General features: G+C 37.8%; 1 protein-coding gene across 3 annotated transcripts in view; it reads left to right on the top strand.

Annotated features, from left to right (window-relative positions):
* Nucleotides 1–19,426, top strand: part of LOC131224805 (protein LOW PSII ACCUMULATION 1, chloroplastic) — a 28,413-nt gene that overhangs the window by 8,143 nt on the left and 844 nt on the right. The window contains exons 2-8 of one of the 3 annotated variants that reach the window (XR_009161184.1): nucleotides 8,269–8,372; nucleotides 11,759–11,894; nucleotides 12,582–12,813; nucleotides 13,562–13,719; nucleotides 14,429–14,620; nucleotides 17,321–17,417; nucleotides 18,240–18,336. Coding sequence is in view for 1 of the 3 variants with exons in the window: in XM_058220206.1 (XP_058076189.1) it covers nucleotides 8,269–8,372; nucleotides 11,759–11,894; nucleotides 12,582–12,813; nucleotides 13,562–13,719; nucleotides 14,429–14,620; nucleotides 17,317–17,417; nucleotides 18,240–18,336 (1,020 nt within the window). In the remaining 2 variants the exon portion in view is untranslated. Of the gene's footprint in view, nucleotides 1–8,268; nucleotides 8,373–11,758; nucleotides 11,895–12,581; nucleotides 12,814–13,561; nucleotides 13,720–14,428; nucleotides 14,621–17,316; nucleotides 17,418–18,239; nucleotides 18,337–19,426 lie in introns of those variants that run through there. The other 2 variants (XM_058220206.1, XR_009161185.1) reach the window with 2 other exon arrangements.

The following is a 19,426-nucleotide window of genomic DNA, read 5'->3' as shown; positions in this document are numbered from 1 at the left end:
ATGGCCCGTGGGATGATTTGGGTTAAAGATGCATTGGGACGTTTGGGTTGTCTTCTGGGGGTTTCTTTTGGGCCTAAGGAAGAGGATTATATGGCACTATTTCAAATTATTGAGGAAAGGGGGCGACAAATATTGAAGGAGATGCAGAACAATCAGACGTAGAAACATTTTACAGGTAACGGAATTGAAGAGATTGTCATTGGAAATTAACTATGAGGCTCGAGCATCTCCAACAAGGTATTCCATTATGGTAACGGTGGCCGTAACGGCCACCATCGTTACCTTTACGATATGAGGTGTAACGGTTATTACCTGGGCTGTAACGATTGTTACGGTCTCTTTCTCTTTTTAATTGAAAAAAAATCCCAAAAAGTTGTATCGACCCTGTAATGGACCATTTCGGAGTTGTTTCGACCATTGCGGGGGGTGTAACGGGCTATTACGAGGGCTGTAACAGCTTTTACGGGTCTATTTTTTTTTGGTAACAACCATTATAACCTTTATGACCTTGTAATGTGTAACGGTTACCACCATCAACGTTGTCATGTGCGATCGCACATTTGCATTTGCGCACACATGTGCACAGATCGCATACGCAATCATTGCACATATGCGATCACATATCCACATGTGTGATGATATGCGATCGCATATGCGATGTATGCGATCACATAGTTGCCAACGGTCAGAAATCTGACCGTTGGAATTTTTTAATTATTATTTTTTTTAATCGTGATTTTTTCTCTATAAAAAGGGATTTTAAGCACTCCTACATGTACTCAAAGCTCAAACTCTTTCTATCTCTATTTTGCTCTCTTATACTCTCTCTTACACAATTCTAAGCTCCAAACTCCACTCCTCCATCCATATTTATTTCAAGATTAAAGTTTCAATCAAGGGACAAGTACATACATCTACAAGGATTCAAGAATCAAGATTCAAGAGACGTTACAAGACAACCAAGCTCTCCATCATCCATTGAACTGAACTCTCTTTCTAGATTCCAAACTAGGAAGGAAAAGCCTGGTTTCTTTGATCCTATCTGCTTAGATGAGTTGGATGTAGATAATAAGTGGCTCGTAGAGATGGATGACCCGGTATTTGCTGGAGAGGACCTGACATGGGCGCAAGTTGAAGATGTCGTATATGGATCGACACCTGGTAAAGTTACCACTCGAAGGCGAATGACAGGGGGGAGCCAGGGGGCGAGTAGTAGCCGTGAACCTATTGAAGAGATGGAAGAAAGAGATGGTGATAATGATCAGGTTGAAGATCCACCATTAGATGTTGATGAAGTATTAGTACATACAGATGATGAATAAGCGGAAGAAGAAGAAGTGTTTGTGAAAGAAGGAGATGACTCGGATGATGATGATGGTGGTGATTTGCCACAATGGCAAATAGATCAATGTATATAGTATATGATTAGATGAATAATAAATAAATAACTTCTTCATTTTGTTTACTAAGTGTGTTGATGTTGATTGTTGATGTAGTGTTGAATGTTGAATGTTGATATTTCATATTTGTTAAATGTTAAGTTAACTATATTGTAGAATGTAGAATTGTTGATGAATGATGACTTAATATTTAATTCATTATGTAATTGGTTTTATTTTACTTAAATTAAATGTATTGCAAGGGCCAATGACATATAATAATTTATTCATTTTTTTCTTAATTTATCCTTATTTTTCTGATTAAATTTTTTTTTTTTGAAAAATGTAAAATAAAAATAAAAATGTACGACCGCATATGCGATTGCACATGCGATTGTGCAATCGCATATGCGCACAGTACGATTGCATATGCGATTTAACAACATTGACCACCATTACCTTTACCTCATGGCCTTTACGGGCCCGTAACAGCCTTTACGGCACGCCGTGATCTCCAAAGAGTGATGAAAGGGTGAGAAGGGGCATAAAATGTAATTCATGAAGATAATAAGTTGGAATGTAAGATGGTTGGGGTGTCCACACAAAAAGGGACAAATCAGGAGTTTATGTAAAAGATGCAAAGTAAAGTTGGTGGCTTTTCAGGAGATAAAGATGTACTCCATATATTAATAGCTAGTGGATTTGACCTTGAGGGGTAAAGCAAAAAAATGGGTGGCCTTTGATGCAAAGGGAACATCAGGGGGTATTAACCTGACTCGGCCAGAATAGTTCTAGGAGGAATTGGATGAGTGTCGTCAAAAGTGGCAGTTACTAGGATGTGTGTGGGGATTTCAATACCGTCAGATTTGTGTTTGAAAAATCCAATGGGGGTCACCTCACTCGAACTATGAAGGATTTCTCAAACTAGATTGTGAAAAATGATATGGTGGACTTTCCTATGGGAGAAGTAAAATTCATGTGGACAAATGGCCAAAAAAAGATAGCGAAGTCAAAGTTGGACTGATTATTTATTTCTTTAGAATGGGGAGAGAAATTCCTGTTTGTGCATCAAAGTGGTCTTCTAAGATAGGTGTTTGATCATTGCCCAATAGTTTTAGAGGTGGAAGAGGAAAATTGGGGTTTGTGCCCTTTCAACTTCGAATTGGCATGGTTTAAAGTTCTGGTACAAGCTATGCAGGTTTCAAGGATTTGATACAAAATTGGTGGTCATCACTTGTGGTACAATCTATGCAGGTTGCTCTTTATTTCAAAGCTCCAAGGTCTAAAACAGGAAATTGTTGAGTGGAGGAAAGAGGTACTAGGCAGTCGAGAGGTGGAGATATTTGCACTGTTACAAGAAATTCAAGCCATAGAGACCAAAGAGGAGGAGGAATTGTCGGAAAAGGAAATGGCATGGCGAGAGGTTTATAATGCTAAATATATTCAATGTCAAGGGAGGATGAAATAAAATGGAGATAGAGATCTAAAGCAAATTGGCTCAAGGAAGGGAACGAAAACATTACCATGCAAAATTAAGGGTAGAAGTGGAGGGAGTGAGGGTTGAGGGAAAAAGGAAAGGTGCGTGCAGCTATAGGGGAATTTTATAGGAATCTCGGTCGAAGATTGGTCTAGACCGAAATTAGACAATCTTTTCTTTGATATGATTCCAAGTGTGGGGGCTTTTTCTTTGGAAAAGCCATTTTTGGTAGAGGAAATTAAGTGCCCAGTTGACGAATTAGAGAAGGATAGGGCTCCTGGTACGGATGGTTTCCCCGTACTTTAAAAAAAAAAGGAATTTTGGAAAATGATAAAAGATGACTTGATTGCCACTAACAACAATTTTCATGACTAATGTAAAATATTGATTGAGTTGGGTTCTATGTTTATTGCTTCAATCCCAAAAAAAGGAGCGGAAAGTTTGTGGGATTTTAGACCGATCAATTTGCTTGGAAGTTTGTATAAATATAAGCGAAGATATTGGCTACAAGATTTTGGGAAGTTTTGTTTGGAGTGATCTCAAAATCACAAAGGGGCTTTTGTGATAGGACGACAAATAGTGGACAATACAATGATTGCACATGAAGTTATTGATTCACGTCACGTCACAAAGCAAAGAAATAAATGATTGTTTGTAATCTGAATATAGAAAAGGCATATGATTGGGTTGGGATTTCCTCGATTATATGTTAGATTGTTTGGGGTATGGTAAAAACTGGAGAGGTTGGATGCAGACCTATGTCAAGTTGGCTAAATTTTGAGTTTTGGTAGATGGATCTCCGAAATATTACTTTTTAGCATTAAGGGGTTTGAGACAAGGGGGTCCACTATCTCTATATCTATTCGTAGTAGTAATGGAGGCACTAAGTAGAATGATACATGAAAGTAGATCTTATAGAAGTTTTTTTAAGGTGGATTAGTCAACATTTCAAGTGTCACTTTTACATTAAGTGGATAATACGATTCTATTATGTGATGTAGATGCAAAAAAGGTGGATAATTTAAGGAAGATTGTTGCATGTTTCAAGGCAATATCCACTCTAAGGGTAAATATAAGTAAATGAGAATTGTTGGGGGTGGGTTCATTTATCTAAAGAAGAGGTGTATGAATATGAAAAAATCTTTGGCTGTCGGTTGGGCTCTTTTCCTTCGACCCTATTTAGGCCTTCCATTATGCATAGGGAAATTGGCTAAATACTTGTGGGATAAAGTGGTGAAAAGGTTTGAAAGGAAACTATTGAGCTGGAAAAGAAGGCAGTTGTCCTTAGGGGGAAGTTTGACGTTGATAAAGGTGGCTATGTCTAATCTTCTGGTTTATTTTGTGTCTTTGGGGGATGGAGGGAGAATTCGTTTTTGGGAAGATGTTTGGATGGGAGATGAATCACTTTAAGAACTTTTTCCTAGGTTTACTAGAATATCGTCGGATTCAAATATTTTGGTTGCTCATTGTTACTCATCATTAGGGAATGAGGTGATTTGAACCCCTTCATGTGAACGAATCTGTTGGAAATTGGAGTATGAAGAAGAAGAGATGCTCAAATTATTGGAATTGCTTCAAAAGATAATGTCATTGGCATGGGAGCAGGGGTCTATGGTGTGGATTAGAGAAAAATACTGCAAATTCTTGGTCAAATTGTTTTATAACTTCATTTCTGGGTCTTCATCGGATAGTCAAATTAGCCATACAGCTTTGATTTGTCATTATAGGGCTCCTAAAGTGGTAACTCTAACATGGCTAGTGGACAGAAATAAGGTGCTCATGGTAGATAATCTTTGCAAGAGAAGGATGGTGATACTGAACGTATGTTTGATGTGCATGCAAAATGAGGAGACGGTTGGTCATCTTTTTCTTCATTGCTCTTTTACTAAACAAGTATGGGACAAGGTTTTTCGAAGTGTTGGAAGATTGTTGCATGTTTCAAGGCAATATCCACTCTAAGGGTAAATGTAAGTAAATGAGAATTGTTGGGGGTTCATTTATCTAAAGAAGAGGTGTATGAATATGTAAAAATCTTTGGTTGTCGGTCGGGCTCTTTTCCTTCGACCCTATTTAGGCCTTCCATTATGCATAGGGAAATTGGCTAAATACTTGTGGGATAAAGTGGTGAAAAGGTTTGAAAGGAAACTATTGAGCTGGAAAAGAAGGCAGTTGTCCTTAGGGGGAAGTTTGACATTGATAAAGGTGGCTATGTCTAATCTTCTGGTTTATTTTGTGTCTTTGGGGGATGGAGAGAGAATTCATTTTTGGGAAGATGTTTGGATGGGAGATAAATCACTTTAAGAACTTTTTCCTAGGTTTACTAGAATATCGTCGGATTCAAATTTTTGGTTGCTCATTGTTACTCATCATTAGGGAATGAGGTGATTTGAACCCCTTCATGTGAACGAATCTGATGGAAATTGGAGTATGAAGAAGAAGAGATGCTCAAATTATTGGAATTGCTTCAAAAGATAATGTCATTGGCATGGGAGCGGGGGTCTATGGTGTGGATTAGAGAAAAATACTGCAAATTCTTGGTCAAATTGTTTTATAACTTCATTTCTGGGTCTTCATCGGATAGTCAAATTAGCCATACAGCTTTGATTTGTCATTATAGGGCTCCTAAAGTGGTAACTCTAACATGGCTAGTGGACAGAAATAAGGTGCTCATGGTAGATAATCTTTGCAAGAGAAGGATGGTGATACTGAACGTATGTTTGATGTGCATGCAAAATGAGGAGACGGTTGGTCATCTTTTTCTTCATTGCTCTTTTACTAAACAAGTATGGGACAAGGTTTTTCGAAGTGTTCAGAATATCCTGGGTCATGTCAGGATCCATTGAAAGCTTTTTTAGGGCATGTCATGAGGGAGGTATAGGGAAGAAAGGGAAGGCAAAATGGAAAATATCATTATTGGCTGGAATTTGGACTCTGTGAGAGCAAAGGAACAATAGATGTTTTTGGAATCATAGCAGCTGGGTGGTGGATGCATTCAATAGGGTTAAATCGAAAGTAATGGAATGGGTGAATGCTTTTAAAGCTGTAGGATAGTTTCTTCATTTTCATCTTTTTAATGTATATTGTATTCTTTCAGGCTTTGGCCTCTTATCTAATAAAATCGCTGCGCTTCAAAAAAAAGAAAAAAAAAGAACAAAAAAGGAAAAAGAAAAAGAAAAAGAAGGGAAGTGTTTTATCCTTCATGAAATCACAAGTATAAATCTGAAATCCAACATTTTCTTCAATCTTTCAGAAAAAAAGGTGGATACAGTTGTTGCTATTAGATATTTTCATTCTTTCCACAAGTTGTTATCTTGATTTTCAACATCTAACTGATGTGTCATGAGGTGGGTAGCCATAATTTTTATCATTTGTTTGATTTTACAGAATTCAATGGCTAATGTACTAATTCATTGCAATTATTACTTTAATAGTAACAAAATGGCAATTTTATTTCCAAAATTTAATACTTCCTTTGAAATGGGTAGGCTCAATGGTAGATTGTGAATTTGAACATTCAGGTCTTGGGTTTGCACTCAGCTTATCTTTAAAAAAACAAGAAAGAAAGAAAGAAAGAAAGGGGTAGGCACTCTTTTTACCATTTGCTGGATTTTCTGAACCCTAAAACAAATGATACTTTCATCATTTGTTTTGCCCAAATCTCGATATTAACAAAATGGGTGGTTAAAGTTACTATCATTTTAATCATATTCATGGAGCCAAGTATAAATCCGATCGAACATTTAATCCATGTGCAATAACATTGACAGCCGTTTTTAACTATTTGTTTGCTTTTTCAATCCAATTTCATCAAATTAATCCTTCATGAAGTCGATGGTTATGATTCTCTCCATTCTTCTTATTCATTAGGAGAACTGTAGTTTTAACGTCCAATATCAATCCATTTTCCATCAAGTGTGCAGCCATGTCTTTTCTTTATTCTTCCTTGATTTTTCAATCCAATTTCTTCTGAAATGGATGCTTCACGAAATGGGTGTTTCTGATCATACATTGCTTGCATTGATTTTGATTGCATGAAGCATTATTTAGGTTTCAAACATCAAGCGTCTTTTGCTCTCTTGAATCCTCGTTTTTGGAATCATCTATGATACATAATGTAACTGCAACACTGCAACTGTTCTTCTACTGTGACGATTTCATGGCAAAATCGATCGAGATTTCACTTGGGTCTTTGAAGTAGCATCGAATGATGGTGCTTGAAACTATTGATTATCGATGGGCATATTTATCCTGTTTTTGATATTCTTCAGCCATTGCACATCCGAGGAGTTTGAATTGATAAGTTAGAGAAAACATTGTTTGCTTGATTAGTTCATTTTGTTACTGTTTTCCCAAATCAGATGCATGATTGAATCAAGTAGAGTGTGGAATTGGATAGGAGTGTCCCAAGCAAATTGACGTGGTCTTCTGTAGATTATTCGAGAACATAGAAACATGACAAGTCAGAAAGGAGGGAGGCAGCTAACATGTTAACATATTCTCTTACAAAGGCTTTGCTATTTTTATGTTGGTAGTTGCTTTTGAAGGATTGGGCAAGTTTTCTTTATTTCTTTCTTCTTTTTTTTTTTCCTGGGGTAGCTACGTTTAGAGGCATTTTCTAGTAAGAGGATTAACATCTTTGCAAGATTTATCCTGGCTTTTCAAAGAGAACTCTTTTATCATTTCTCTACCATTGGAAGTGAGAACAAGCTAAATCTCCCACTAGCTCAAGAGATAACAATCTCAAACCAACTTACAAGGTGATTTTAAAAGGCTTCAGTGATTCTATCAACTGTGAAATAACATAAAAAATCATAGATGAGGGTTTGTTCCATAGGAGGTTATGAGTGTAGATCATCTACTGCAAAGGTGCAAACATTACACTTTTTTTTTTTCCTTTTGCTTTTGTAATATTTAGCTGGCAATTGCACTATTCTATTTTTTTTTTTTTCTTGTCTTTTGACAGGCAAGCCTTAATATTAAAAACTTTTATGAACTGCACCAGTTTTAGATGTTCCTACCACAATACATTTTTCATCCTACTACCAAACACATCCCAAGCATATTTGAAACAGATCAATAAATGATTGATGGATAAAACAAATCATTGCCATTTATTAGAAATGAACTATTCGCAATTTTTGTTTTGAATCTCATCACCTTTTTCTGTTTGTAGTTCTCTACAAATTACATAAAACGGGTCTACCCTTTTTCTGGTGGGAGAAGATTTAATTCAAAAGAAGAAAAAGAAACTACTGAGATCTTCACTTCAATTTAATGAAGTTGAAATTCTTCTGAGGAACTTTCATGCCAAGATTTTTCAATCCCCTGATGAACACATATCCAATACTCATAACTACTAGTAATTAGCTTAGATGATGGGTGTGCTCATCTTGTGTGTTGGTGAAGTGACAGGTAAAAGATGCTCTTTCTCAGTTCGAAACTGCACTTGCTTTAGATCCAAACCCAGTTGAAGCCCAAGCTGCACTATATAACAAAGCTTGCTGCCATGCATACAGGTAGGCATCTCAGCTTTCTGCTTTATTGCTTTTTTTTTTTTTTTTTTTTTGCCATAAGAAATTGCACCTATTTTACCCACCTTTCTTCCTTGGGTTTCAAACAATTGAGTTTTCTCACTTGGGTTTCAAACTATTGATTTTACTCACTTGGGTTTCACGCTATTGATTTTGAAGTTTTCACTTTTGTGATGCCGCCAATCTTTAACTCCAAATTATAATTGTTAAGAAAGTGTGGCTTGATTCTTAAACTTGGGTGTTTATGAAGATTTGCCTACTTTGGTAGGGCAAACTTTACCCTAATATGTTCACCATGCCAATATGGTACTTTTCATGAACTTGGGCATCCTTTTGAGAAACTCTAGGGTTAGGTTTAAAGATGTCATATCCTCCTTGTATGGTGAGGTGGCCTGCAGACAAACATGGAGAGATCTGGTGGAGAATTTCTGGCAACTAAATAATTAGAAAGAAACAAAATGAAAGTGAAATTGCACTAAAAACTGCATATAAATTACATGAGGAAATTTCTACCTCTAACCACTAGCTAGGAACTTGTTAGAACCCATGTTATATGGATTCTTGTGAATGCAACAATTAGTATTGTTCTGTTAGACGAACACAAAAGTTTAGACACCTTACATGGAATCCTCTCACCAGACACTTCTTAAGAAGATTCTTTGTATTAGAGAAGGCCAAGAATAAAATTCTACTTTGAATTTACATAAATTACCCTTATTTTTCTTACAGAATCACTCTTTAGAAAGGAAAATCACCTTTATAAAAGATGAAATTACTCCTCTCTCTCTTCAACTGTAGTGATCACCACCACCATAGCCCTGTCCCAACTCTTTGAGATAGGCTCTCTCTCAGTTTAATAAAATATTTAAAACTTTGAATGTTTTATTGATAAAATTTAAATGTTTGCCACATGCCAGATGCTTGTTGTTGTCTTCCTTTATTCATCTATTTATTTTTAGAATAGCTAATAAGCCTACTCCTCCATTCAAAAAGGAAATAATCAATAAAATTTAATATTGTTACCTTGTTTCTCTCAACCACTGAATTTTAAAAGGGAGGAATAACATGATACTCCAACAGAGAGCCATTGAGAAAGATGATACTCATACAAAAGTATAGAAGATCAAATGAATGTACATCTGGGATATATACCTCCAGGATGGCGCGATTGTAGATAAGAAGTAAGCCTTGGCATCATATAATTGATTGAAAAATTCAAACTTCTGAACGAGCAATTACCCCATGCTTTACTGGAATGGGAACTCTGTTATCTTATTTATTTTCATTTATAAATATATGAGTAAATAAATATATGCCGAATCAATCCCTATTTGTCAGTATGGCTGCCAACGAGTTGGGTACCTGGGCTAACCGGGTTAGGGTCTTGCTGAGTCCAGGTTCTTTTGGGTTCCCGTCTTGTTCTTGAAGGGCTGGACCTGGATCCGGTCGTTTTCGGGTACCCATGAGGTCTTTAGCCCTAGGTTTTGAGTTGGGTTCGGGGACAAAAAGAACATTTACATGGTTGAGCCCACTCGATGAATGTATTGTATCACACACATGTGCCACTTTGACACATGCATGTTGTGTAAACAGACTCTCTTAGATGTGTGTTGCTTAGGAAACCTTTTTTTTTTTTTTTGTTTGCTAGTATAATCGATGTACGCACACATATATAAATTACTTAATTTTACTATTAAAACTAACTGGATGTGACCCAGCCCGACTTTAACTGGGTCCTTCACATGGACCTGACCTGGTCTTGACTACACCTGGTTTTTAATTGCATCCAAAAGGTGATATACCCGAAGCCAATGCAATTTATTAATGGGTCCAACAAGTGGGACCCAAACCCATTAGAATCATGTTGAGTCCAGGTACCCATTGACAGCCCTCTTTGTCAGGGATTGTCGAATCTCACAATCCTACTGTTCAGGGTTCAGTGAATCCGATCCTCTATACCTGTCTCTGATCTTGATGCCCGTATCCATGCCCATGTAACCTAGGTAACACTAGAATCAAATGCTCTGGTCAGATCTACAGCTATTAACCATAGTGGAGGTTGTTTCCTTCTTCAGCAGTTTATCGATCGGTCTGGTAGTCCAACATTTGGGGTTAAATTTGATCTATTTTTTATGGCTTCTATGTTCTGAGCCTGTGAAATGTAACTTCCATCTTTCTTCTATTTTGGAGGTGGCTCGAAATATTGACATACAAGACCATATTTTTAAGAGAAAAAAGAAAAGGACACTCATCAACATCAAGACTGACCTTGTCAAGTCAACTTCAGAAAACATAGAATAATGCACAACATCATTTCATGTTTGGTTTTAAGCAAAACTTCGGCAGCCTATGGATACCCACAACATAAATGGCTTCAGAGTTCCCAAAAATGGCCTGCAAAGTTACATTGGGAAACTGTCTACTTCTTTCCACAAGCTGAACACAGATAACCTGTGTAAAAGTTCACTGCAAAAAAAGGACCACCTTTATTTTAGTTAGTAAACCTGAAACCCACAAAAAGAATTGTGCACAGCCATATTTTAACTGTTGTTTCCTTGCAACCATTCTTGTTTCTCCGCTGTGAATTGTTAAACTCAGTACCTGTCTTTTCTGTTTCTTCTTCTTCTTCTTTTAAATTTTTTCAAATTGAATTCTAGCAACTAAGATAAAAGTTTCTGCAGTCCCTCATTCTTTTCTGCCCTTGAAGATCCTCATGAATTTTTATTAAAATTTATTAATATCAGAAGTTCCTTTTCTGGCTTATTTTACACCCCATATTTGACTTATTGTAGATGTCGAGGCACAAATTTTATTTGTGCTTGCTTCCATTCATTGTGACTAAGTCCTGAGTTCTGTGGGCTGATTGCTTATGCTTGCTTTTTTTCCTTCTAGTTTTATTAAGAATTCTTTTGGTGGTTCTTTGCTCCATCAGAAAGCTAGGCTGAAAGAATGAGGAAAGGTTGATTCTTAAACCTAATTACCTTTCTTTTGTCTTAAACCTGAATTACCAAAATATTTTTACATAAATCTCCATTTCCACTAGTGCATGAAGCACATGAATAAACTTAATCATGCACACTCTTCTTGCCACTACAACATACGATTCTGGAATGGTCATGAGATTCAACATGACTTTCAATCGCACCGTATTCTTATGTTCTCTTTTCATCTGTCTTGTATGAGAAATGCCTCATACTTAGCTTCCTCATTTCAAATAAAGGGCCGGAACGAGCAACCAATTTTATTTTTTTTCTTGAGGTTGATTGGTTCTGTATGAATGCCAAATGCGGACTTTTCCTGAGAACCAATCTGAATGGAATATTTAAACTGTTAAAGACATGTGATGCTTGAAATTTTATTTTTTTAAGCAGAGGAGAAGCAAAAAAGGCTGCAGAAGCATTGCGGACTGCATTACGAGAATATAATCTCAAATTTGGCACTATTCTTAATGATCCAGACTTGGCTTCCTTCAGAGCTTCACCAGAATTCAAGGAGTTGCAAGAAGAGGTTTATAGCTTCACTTCTTCCATTTACCCTGTAGATTTCATTTTTAATGTGCTGTGTAGCATGGAAGGATACAGAATTCATTTATTTGGTCCGGCCCTCTTCAAGCAGTGGGCAACGCAGTTCTTGTCTCTTAGCACTGTGAGGTTCGATATACTATTAGGCAGTGTTTTGGTTTTACGGCCCAATTATGGTGAGCGGGTCTTTCTGAGCTTACAGTTGGCGCTTAAGGTGGCAAAGAAATGGAGCCCATGGTAAGCATACTAATGTTTTCTGGCATTTGGTGCCCCAAATCACAAGCGAGGGAAGAAGGGAATGCAGGAAACGCATATCATCATCATTGTCATCATCTAAGCCTTATCGCAACTAGTTGGGGTTGGCTACATGTATCCTTCTCCACTTTCCACTTGATCAAGGACCATATCCACAGCTAAACCATAGATCATCTAATTTTTCCTGACTACCTCCATCCGCATCCTTTTGTGCCTTCCCCTTGCCCTTTTAGAGCCTTCAACTTGAACCAACTCACTCCTTATAACTGGTAGAGTTCCTGGTTATTTATTTATCCCTCCTTTGTTAAAATTTTGGGTCTTAAGTAATTTTATGTATTGAATTCCTCCTTTTTATTGCCTGCTGAATCTCAAATTTAAGCTTCATATCTTGTTACTCACAGGGTTTTGGCTTTCACAGGCAAGGTTGGGTGGTGAAGACATTGGATACAGTTTCAGGAGAGATCTAAAGCTCATTAGTGAAGTCCAAGCACCATTTCGTGGTGTTAGGAGATTCTTTTATGTGGCGTTTTCTGCAGCAGCAGGGATTTCAACGTTCTTTACTGTACCTAGACTAATACGTTCGATTACAGGTGGTGAAGGTGCTCCTGATATCTGGGAGACTGCTGGAAATGCTGCCATCAACATTGGAGGTAAATCGGATATATGCTATAGAGTGGTCTTTTTGCAATGTTTTCTATCTACACACTAATCAAATAGATGATGGAATAAAAATTAAATGATGTTAACCATCTATTTTTGGTTCGTTTAGAAAGTTGAGATACATATTTAGAGATACTGTAGGGTCCTATATATTTAGAGAGACTATAGGGTCATGTGCATCAGCAAATGTACAGTTTCATCAGATTCCCCAAGTGTGGGGCCTTGCTTTTGTGGATGGAGGATGCCTCCAGAATTACCAAAATTGGAAGCCAACAATTTGATATTTTTTATTGTTTTTGATTGAATGTGGACTGTTGCTGGATTTTCTCTTTAACCATTTATTTGTATGCCATTGATTAGAGGGTTAGTGTCTTCCGATCTGGAAGATTTTCCTAGGCATTTCCCATAAACATCTTGGATCATCAAATGATGGGTGTCACATGTCTGACCCTACAATTTCTCATGCACTGTTGAGGTTAAGTACTTGGTGTTACTGAACAACCCTTGTGCCCTTTCTGTACAATATAGCAGCAACAGAGGATACCTGATTTAAATGTTTTATGGATTATTATTTTGCCTCCATCTCTGGAATTAAGCATATCTTCCCATCAATGCTACTTGCTAGTTTAGAGTCATATACACAGATTCAAAATTCACTTTCTTCAATTAGAGCACTCATTGATGTGTAGTAAAATTTAATTATCTAATTGACTAAGCTTTTGAATCAGCAATCTACAGGTATTATTGTTCTTGTTGCGTTATTTTTCTGGGACAACAAGAAAGAGGAGGAACAACTTGCACAGATATCTAGGGATGAAACTTTGTCACGGTTGCCTTTGCGTCTTTCGACCAATCGGATTGTTGAACTAGTGCAGCTGCGGGACACTGCTAGGCCAGTTAGTACCATGGTTTCTTCCCTTTTATATCTCGGTTTGTGCAGAGGAATTAAGTGATACACATGCATTTTCCAAGTGGCATACATCTACCACAATCCAAACTGGTCAAATCTCAAACCCCACTGTCGGTGGGTCATAATGCAAAGTCACGCTGAACCGATGATCATAACCGTCTCATTGGTGGTCATCAAATAGATGGTTAAAATGAAAATGGTCATGGTCCAAATTCGACAAACAAATGTCCCTTAAACCAAAGTTAGGATTTTTCAACCAATCTGATTTTGGAGCTTCTTCCTATCTACATGGGGCCCATGATTTGGACAGTTTGGATTGATGTACATGCATGCACATATGCGTGACTGTGTGCATGCATGTGGATTCTCATCCTCTACCACTACCAGCATATCAAATAACTCTTATCACATTATGGCTTGGAGGTATTCTTGCCTTCCCCTCATACTTGAGGAAATTCCAAGTAATTGCTATTGGCAGTTATCGCAGTTATCTTAGCCAATTTGTACCACTGTTTCTCTTTTGCTCAGATGTTTTTTTTTTTGAAAGGTAACATGTGTTCAAACCCATGACCTCAATGTTAAAACACACACTGTCTGCCGCTGAGTCATAGGTTGGAACGGCGTTATTTCTTTCGTGAATTTAGGCATCTTATCTTCTTTTTAATGCATAGCATGCTTCTCATTGATGTTATCAGGTTATTTTGGCGGGGAGCAAAGAGTCCATTTCTGCAGCTATGCAAAAGGCTGAAAGGTTCCGTACCGAACTCCTTAAACGAGGTGTTCTTCTCATCCCTGTAATCTGGGGTGAAGGTAGAAAGCCGCCTATTGAGGAGAGGAAAGGCTTTGGTGCCCCTGCGAAGGCAGCTGCATCTCTTCCTTCTATTGGGGTAAGATGTGGAGATTTCACACATCTACTTTGATTACTAAAGTCATCTTGTTGGTTGCTAACTAAATATCACCATTGAACTTCATCATGTCTACTGATAATAGTTAGTGACATGACAAGCATCTTGACGTCATGACTAGGGCATGTCACTGACAAATCATGTTAACTTAGTCTGGGGTTGTAATTGGGTCAGGCATTGGTCCGACTAAGCAAAACTGACTTGAGGGCTTGTTTGGATGCAACTTCCAAGCAATGTTTTTGGTCAACTCGCTGAAAACCAATTGGATTGGTTTTCGACAGGTGGGCTTCTTAGTGCCTATTTCATCTGGTGGTTTTGAAAACAATGATTTCAGATGGGTTCTCAAATGTGCTGCAAAACCATCACTTCCATGTGAAATGAGGGTTTCATCTACGAAGATTGCCCCAAGTCCCTGGTTTGAGATGCAGGATCAATATATGAGGTATTGGATACATATCTAATTGGACTCGAGTATTCTATTTAGTTTGTTAGGATTTTTCAAATGCATTGAAAATTAAAAGTTTTCATTTTCAAAATCCAGATTTTAATGAATTAACCCTAAGGATCCCCATCTATATATTACCAAGTTTCTACATAAAAACACAAAAATTCTACAACTAGAATGATCTCTTGATTGATGCAATGAAACGGATGAATAATTGATGCCTCCTTTAATGGTCTCTCCCCGATCGATCCTAGATGGAGATGGATGAGAGTCAACATGCCAACCTAGAGCAGGGCTAAGCAAGCATAGACTGTCCAAGGGTGGACCCCAGGGATGGGCTTTTTGGTGCCCTTACCCTGAAGTTTAACTTGGAAAGTGGCAAGATGCCTCAATGATAGGCATTTAGGTGCACTCTCCTAGATTTTTACTTTAAAGTTGGGTAAAATGTCTTGGACTCTGCTTTGTCAAAGACATGGAATCAGGAGCATAGAAAGTTGCACATGTGGCACATGGGGAGCTTGAAGATAGACATTGGTGCATGCAACACATGAGGCTCATGTGCATAATGGCACATGTGGGTGGTTGAAGATTGATGGTGGCAGTGGCACATGTAGCACTTGTGGAGTGTTTGAAGATGGATGATGGCACATGCTGCACAAGTGGCACAGATGGCACATGTGTACAGAATATCTTCCAACAGGCACTGATACAGGAAGGCAACCTTTTCACCCTTTTTTCTGGACATGCTGTCCTAGAAAAGTCTATCATTAGGAACAAGCAATCCTCATTTGCCTTGGTTCCCATGCATAAATGGGGAGAAAAAACTAAGGACAGGCTGTTTGCCCCAGAGAAGACTGTCCAGAACAGAACTTTACTTGCAACCAAATGGCCCCTAAGTTTAGAACTGGAGAATCACATGAGATGGTTGGGCAATGTTCTCAGAAAACCAAGATGGCTCCAATAAGGAAACTTTGATTAGGGTTGAGGGCTTGAAAGGAGGATTAGAGGAAGACGTAAAAGGACTTGTTATCAAGGTGATGAGAAGCAGGCTTTCTCACTTACCATAGACAGGGCCCTAGGAATTTTTCGTGAAACAGGATTTGTGAGATATGATGATGATTACAGGGTCCACATTTCAACATTTATGATATATAATTTTCATATGATATATCAAATATCTAGTTATATATTCCTTAAATATTTTACATGCGCATGCTATATGGACTTGATGGAATCTAAACAAAATATTGTTTTGTAGTATTACAAAATAAATTTGACAAAATCAAACAAAGTTTGGAGTAGTGCCATGTCTTGTCTAAACAAGCTCTGCTCAGGTCATGACCTTCGGTTCTTTTTTGTCACTCTTCATTAAATCCTACAATTCTTTTACCAGCCTCAGCCTATTCAAATGATTTGCTTTCATTAGGATACAAATTGGCCTTTTCTCCATGATGTGTGAAATCTATATTGCAGATCCGACACATTGATTTGGGCATGAAACGCTTATCTCATATATCTACCTTTTAGTGTTTTTTTTTGCCAATATCTTGAAGCAGAATTTGGCAGAAAACTCACTAAGAATGCTAAAGATCTTCACTCATTCATCATTTTACAACATAATAATGAAATTGTTATCCTGCCATCTGAATGCTGCATAAGAAATCTTGCAACATTCCATTGAAATGGAGTACTCAGCATAGAAGCAGCATGATGAACCACCATCCTGAAAGCTTTAAGCTACCCTTAGTCCAACCAATTGCAATATTGTTTTTATCTAAGTGTCTAATACTTATCCTTTGCCTGCATCTGTTCTTTTATTTTGGTTTTCTGACAGTCTTACTCAAATGGCATTGCCTATTCCCTTCTTTCATTGCATGCTTGTTTTCCTCACTTCCACCATGTCAACCTGGCAAATCTACTCGACTGTATTATTATTTTTTGTTTCTTTATATATAATATGGATATACTAATGTAAACTACAAGAAGGGATTCTCCTTAGATGAACAAAAGAACTCAACTCTTCCTATGCCTTTGTTTTCATAGAGCCACTTCTTGTTGCATTCATGCGAGCAGCTTTTTTCAACATTTAATTATTCTATAAGCTCTTACATATCAGAATCCATGAATGCCCACGAGTTGACATGCCATTACTTGTGATTGTATTGTTATCATGCTTGAGACATTGAAAAGTTATGTTCATTTGTTGACACTCTCTGTAATGGCATCTTGGTAGGAAGATTTTGAGAAGCGAACTCAGTCCATAACTGCAAAGTCACGCTTGAAAGCAGAGATGCGGTTTAAGGCCGAGATTGTATCGCCTAATGAATGGGAAAGGTCATGTGCTGTTTTACCTCAGCCACATGCATTTTTAGATGGTTACTATATTTGTCTCTGTTATGATCCTTCACTGCCTCAATATGTATGTTTCTCTGTTGTCTTTTATTGTTTATTATTATAAGAGGTTTGCTAGGGAGGCTTGCAAGCCTCTTCCAAGATGAAGCCGTGCTCAGCTCTAGTACTTCCATCATACATGTGACACACTCCCAGGCACGGTTTAAAACTCTGATGAGGTCCCATGCAAGTCGTCCCAGTCGACTTTGACTCGGATGGACCCGATTCGGTTCAATGCGACCGGCCACCCTGACAAGTCACCCCTGCCTGGCGAGTCCCGACTTGACTCGAGATCAGACAAGTTGGTCTGAGTCACCAAATCTTTTAACCATGCTTCTAAGGAGGTAGGAACCATTGATCGGTAGTTACCATGTGATGGGATTAAATCTTGGAAATCACAACCATCGGACTATCTTAGCTGTTGCATTAGCAGCAAGACAACAGACACTTGAAAGAAAGTCAAACAATAAAGTGAGCTATAGTTCATATTCAATGAGTGAAAATTACACTGATTCCTATGACTGGAATTGTTAAATCATCGTGATTTTGTCCATTAAGTCAATGGTTCCAGTTGCCCTGGACATGTGTGATGTTTATGGTGGAACTTCTGGAACAAGACATAAGCAAAGGGTGCTACTAGCATCAAATAGGTTCTGAAAAATAGGCAAGGTTTATTTTTTGTTATGATTCACATCTCTTTTTTTGCCTCATGCTCTAGATTACATCATAGAATTTCATAGGTTCTGATTTTTCCTCATCTTTCAGATGGATACGTGATCAACAAAAGTCTGAAGGCGTTACTCCAGGTGAGGATGTGTACATAATATTGCGCCTTGATGGCCGTGCTCGAAGATCAGGAAAGGTAATCCACAAAATAGAGTTCATCGAAATGCTTAGCTGCTTTAGTAAAATCAAATGTTAAAGCATCACATCAGGTACATGGGAAAGTTAATTTTTAAAATGAATCATGCTCTTGTTGCGTGCTTTGCAGAAGTATAGTTTCTTTGATCCATTCCACTGATATTCATGAGTCATGACAGAATTTTCGAATACTTCATTCTAAGAAGGCATCCACAAAACACACGATCAAATATGGTTTGTCCAACTCAAGACCTCATAGTGTTGATTATCAAAAGTAGACTACAAACTGAATTGCACTTTCATTAAAAATCCTAAAAATCCAATCGATTCTGAAGGTAGCTTGCTTACCAAGCCACCTGAATGTTGCCAGAAACAAGCGACGAGGAAGCGAGGCTGTCCTCACCCCCCCCAACTCGAAGTTAAATCGATATCAAGTTCAACCTTCTAAAAGGACCCAAATAAAACAGAACCAGAACATCTCCTTCCCAAAATGACCCAACATAGCCAAACACCCAAAAATCAGGGTCCTTACTCTTTCTCAGGTGGTAGGCTCTTAGGAGTTTCAACGCCCAGTCAAGGGTTCGAGTACCCATAGGTGGTGAAATTCCACTAGCGTGAGTGTGTGTGCGTGTGCAAAATATATATATATATATATATATATATATATATATAAATCGAACTTTAAATTTTAGCTCATGATTCCAAGAGATCAATAATGTCGGGGAATCCTAGGCGACAAGGGAACATACTCTTGACCAGGGGCATTCTAATGCAACACACAAACTGTGAGATGTTGTGTTTTATATTGTCAACACACTCGGATACCTCGAGCAGTAGAAACGATAAATATACAAATGCGAAAGCAAGTAAAGGAGAGAGGGAGGGAGTAATAGAGATGGCTTTGTAACATGGGCTTATGCAAGTAATAGAATGAGGGAGGGAGGGAGATGTCTTTACGACCTCAGTTTATACAAATAATAGAACAGATGGCACCAAGACTGGAAGCTATAGAGTTCTCTGGTAAAGAGTACATATAATAGAACAAATGATACCAAGACTGGAAGCTATGCACGTAGAGTTCTCTTGTAAAG

The sequence above is a fragment of the Magnolia sinica genome, chromosome 14 (genome assembly GCF_029962835.1).
Source record: "Magnolia sinica isolate HGM2019 chromosome 14, MsV1, whole genome shotgun sequence".
In the NCBI taxonomy this organism is placed as follows: Eukaryota; Viridiplantae; Streptophyta; class Magnoliopsida; order Magnoliales; family Magnoliaceae; genus Magnolia; species Magnolia sinica.
Note: the sequence above shows the minus strand (reverse complement) of the source record. Positions and strands in the feature narration are given on the sequence as shown.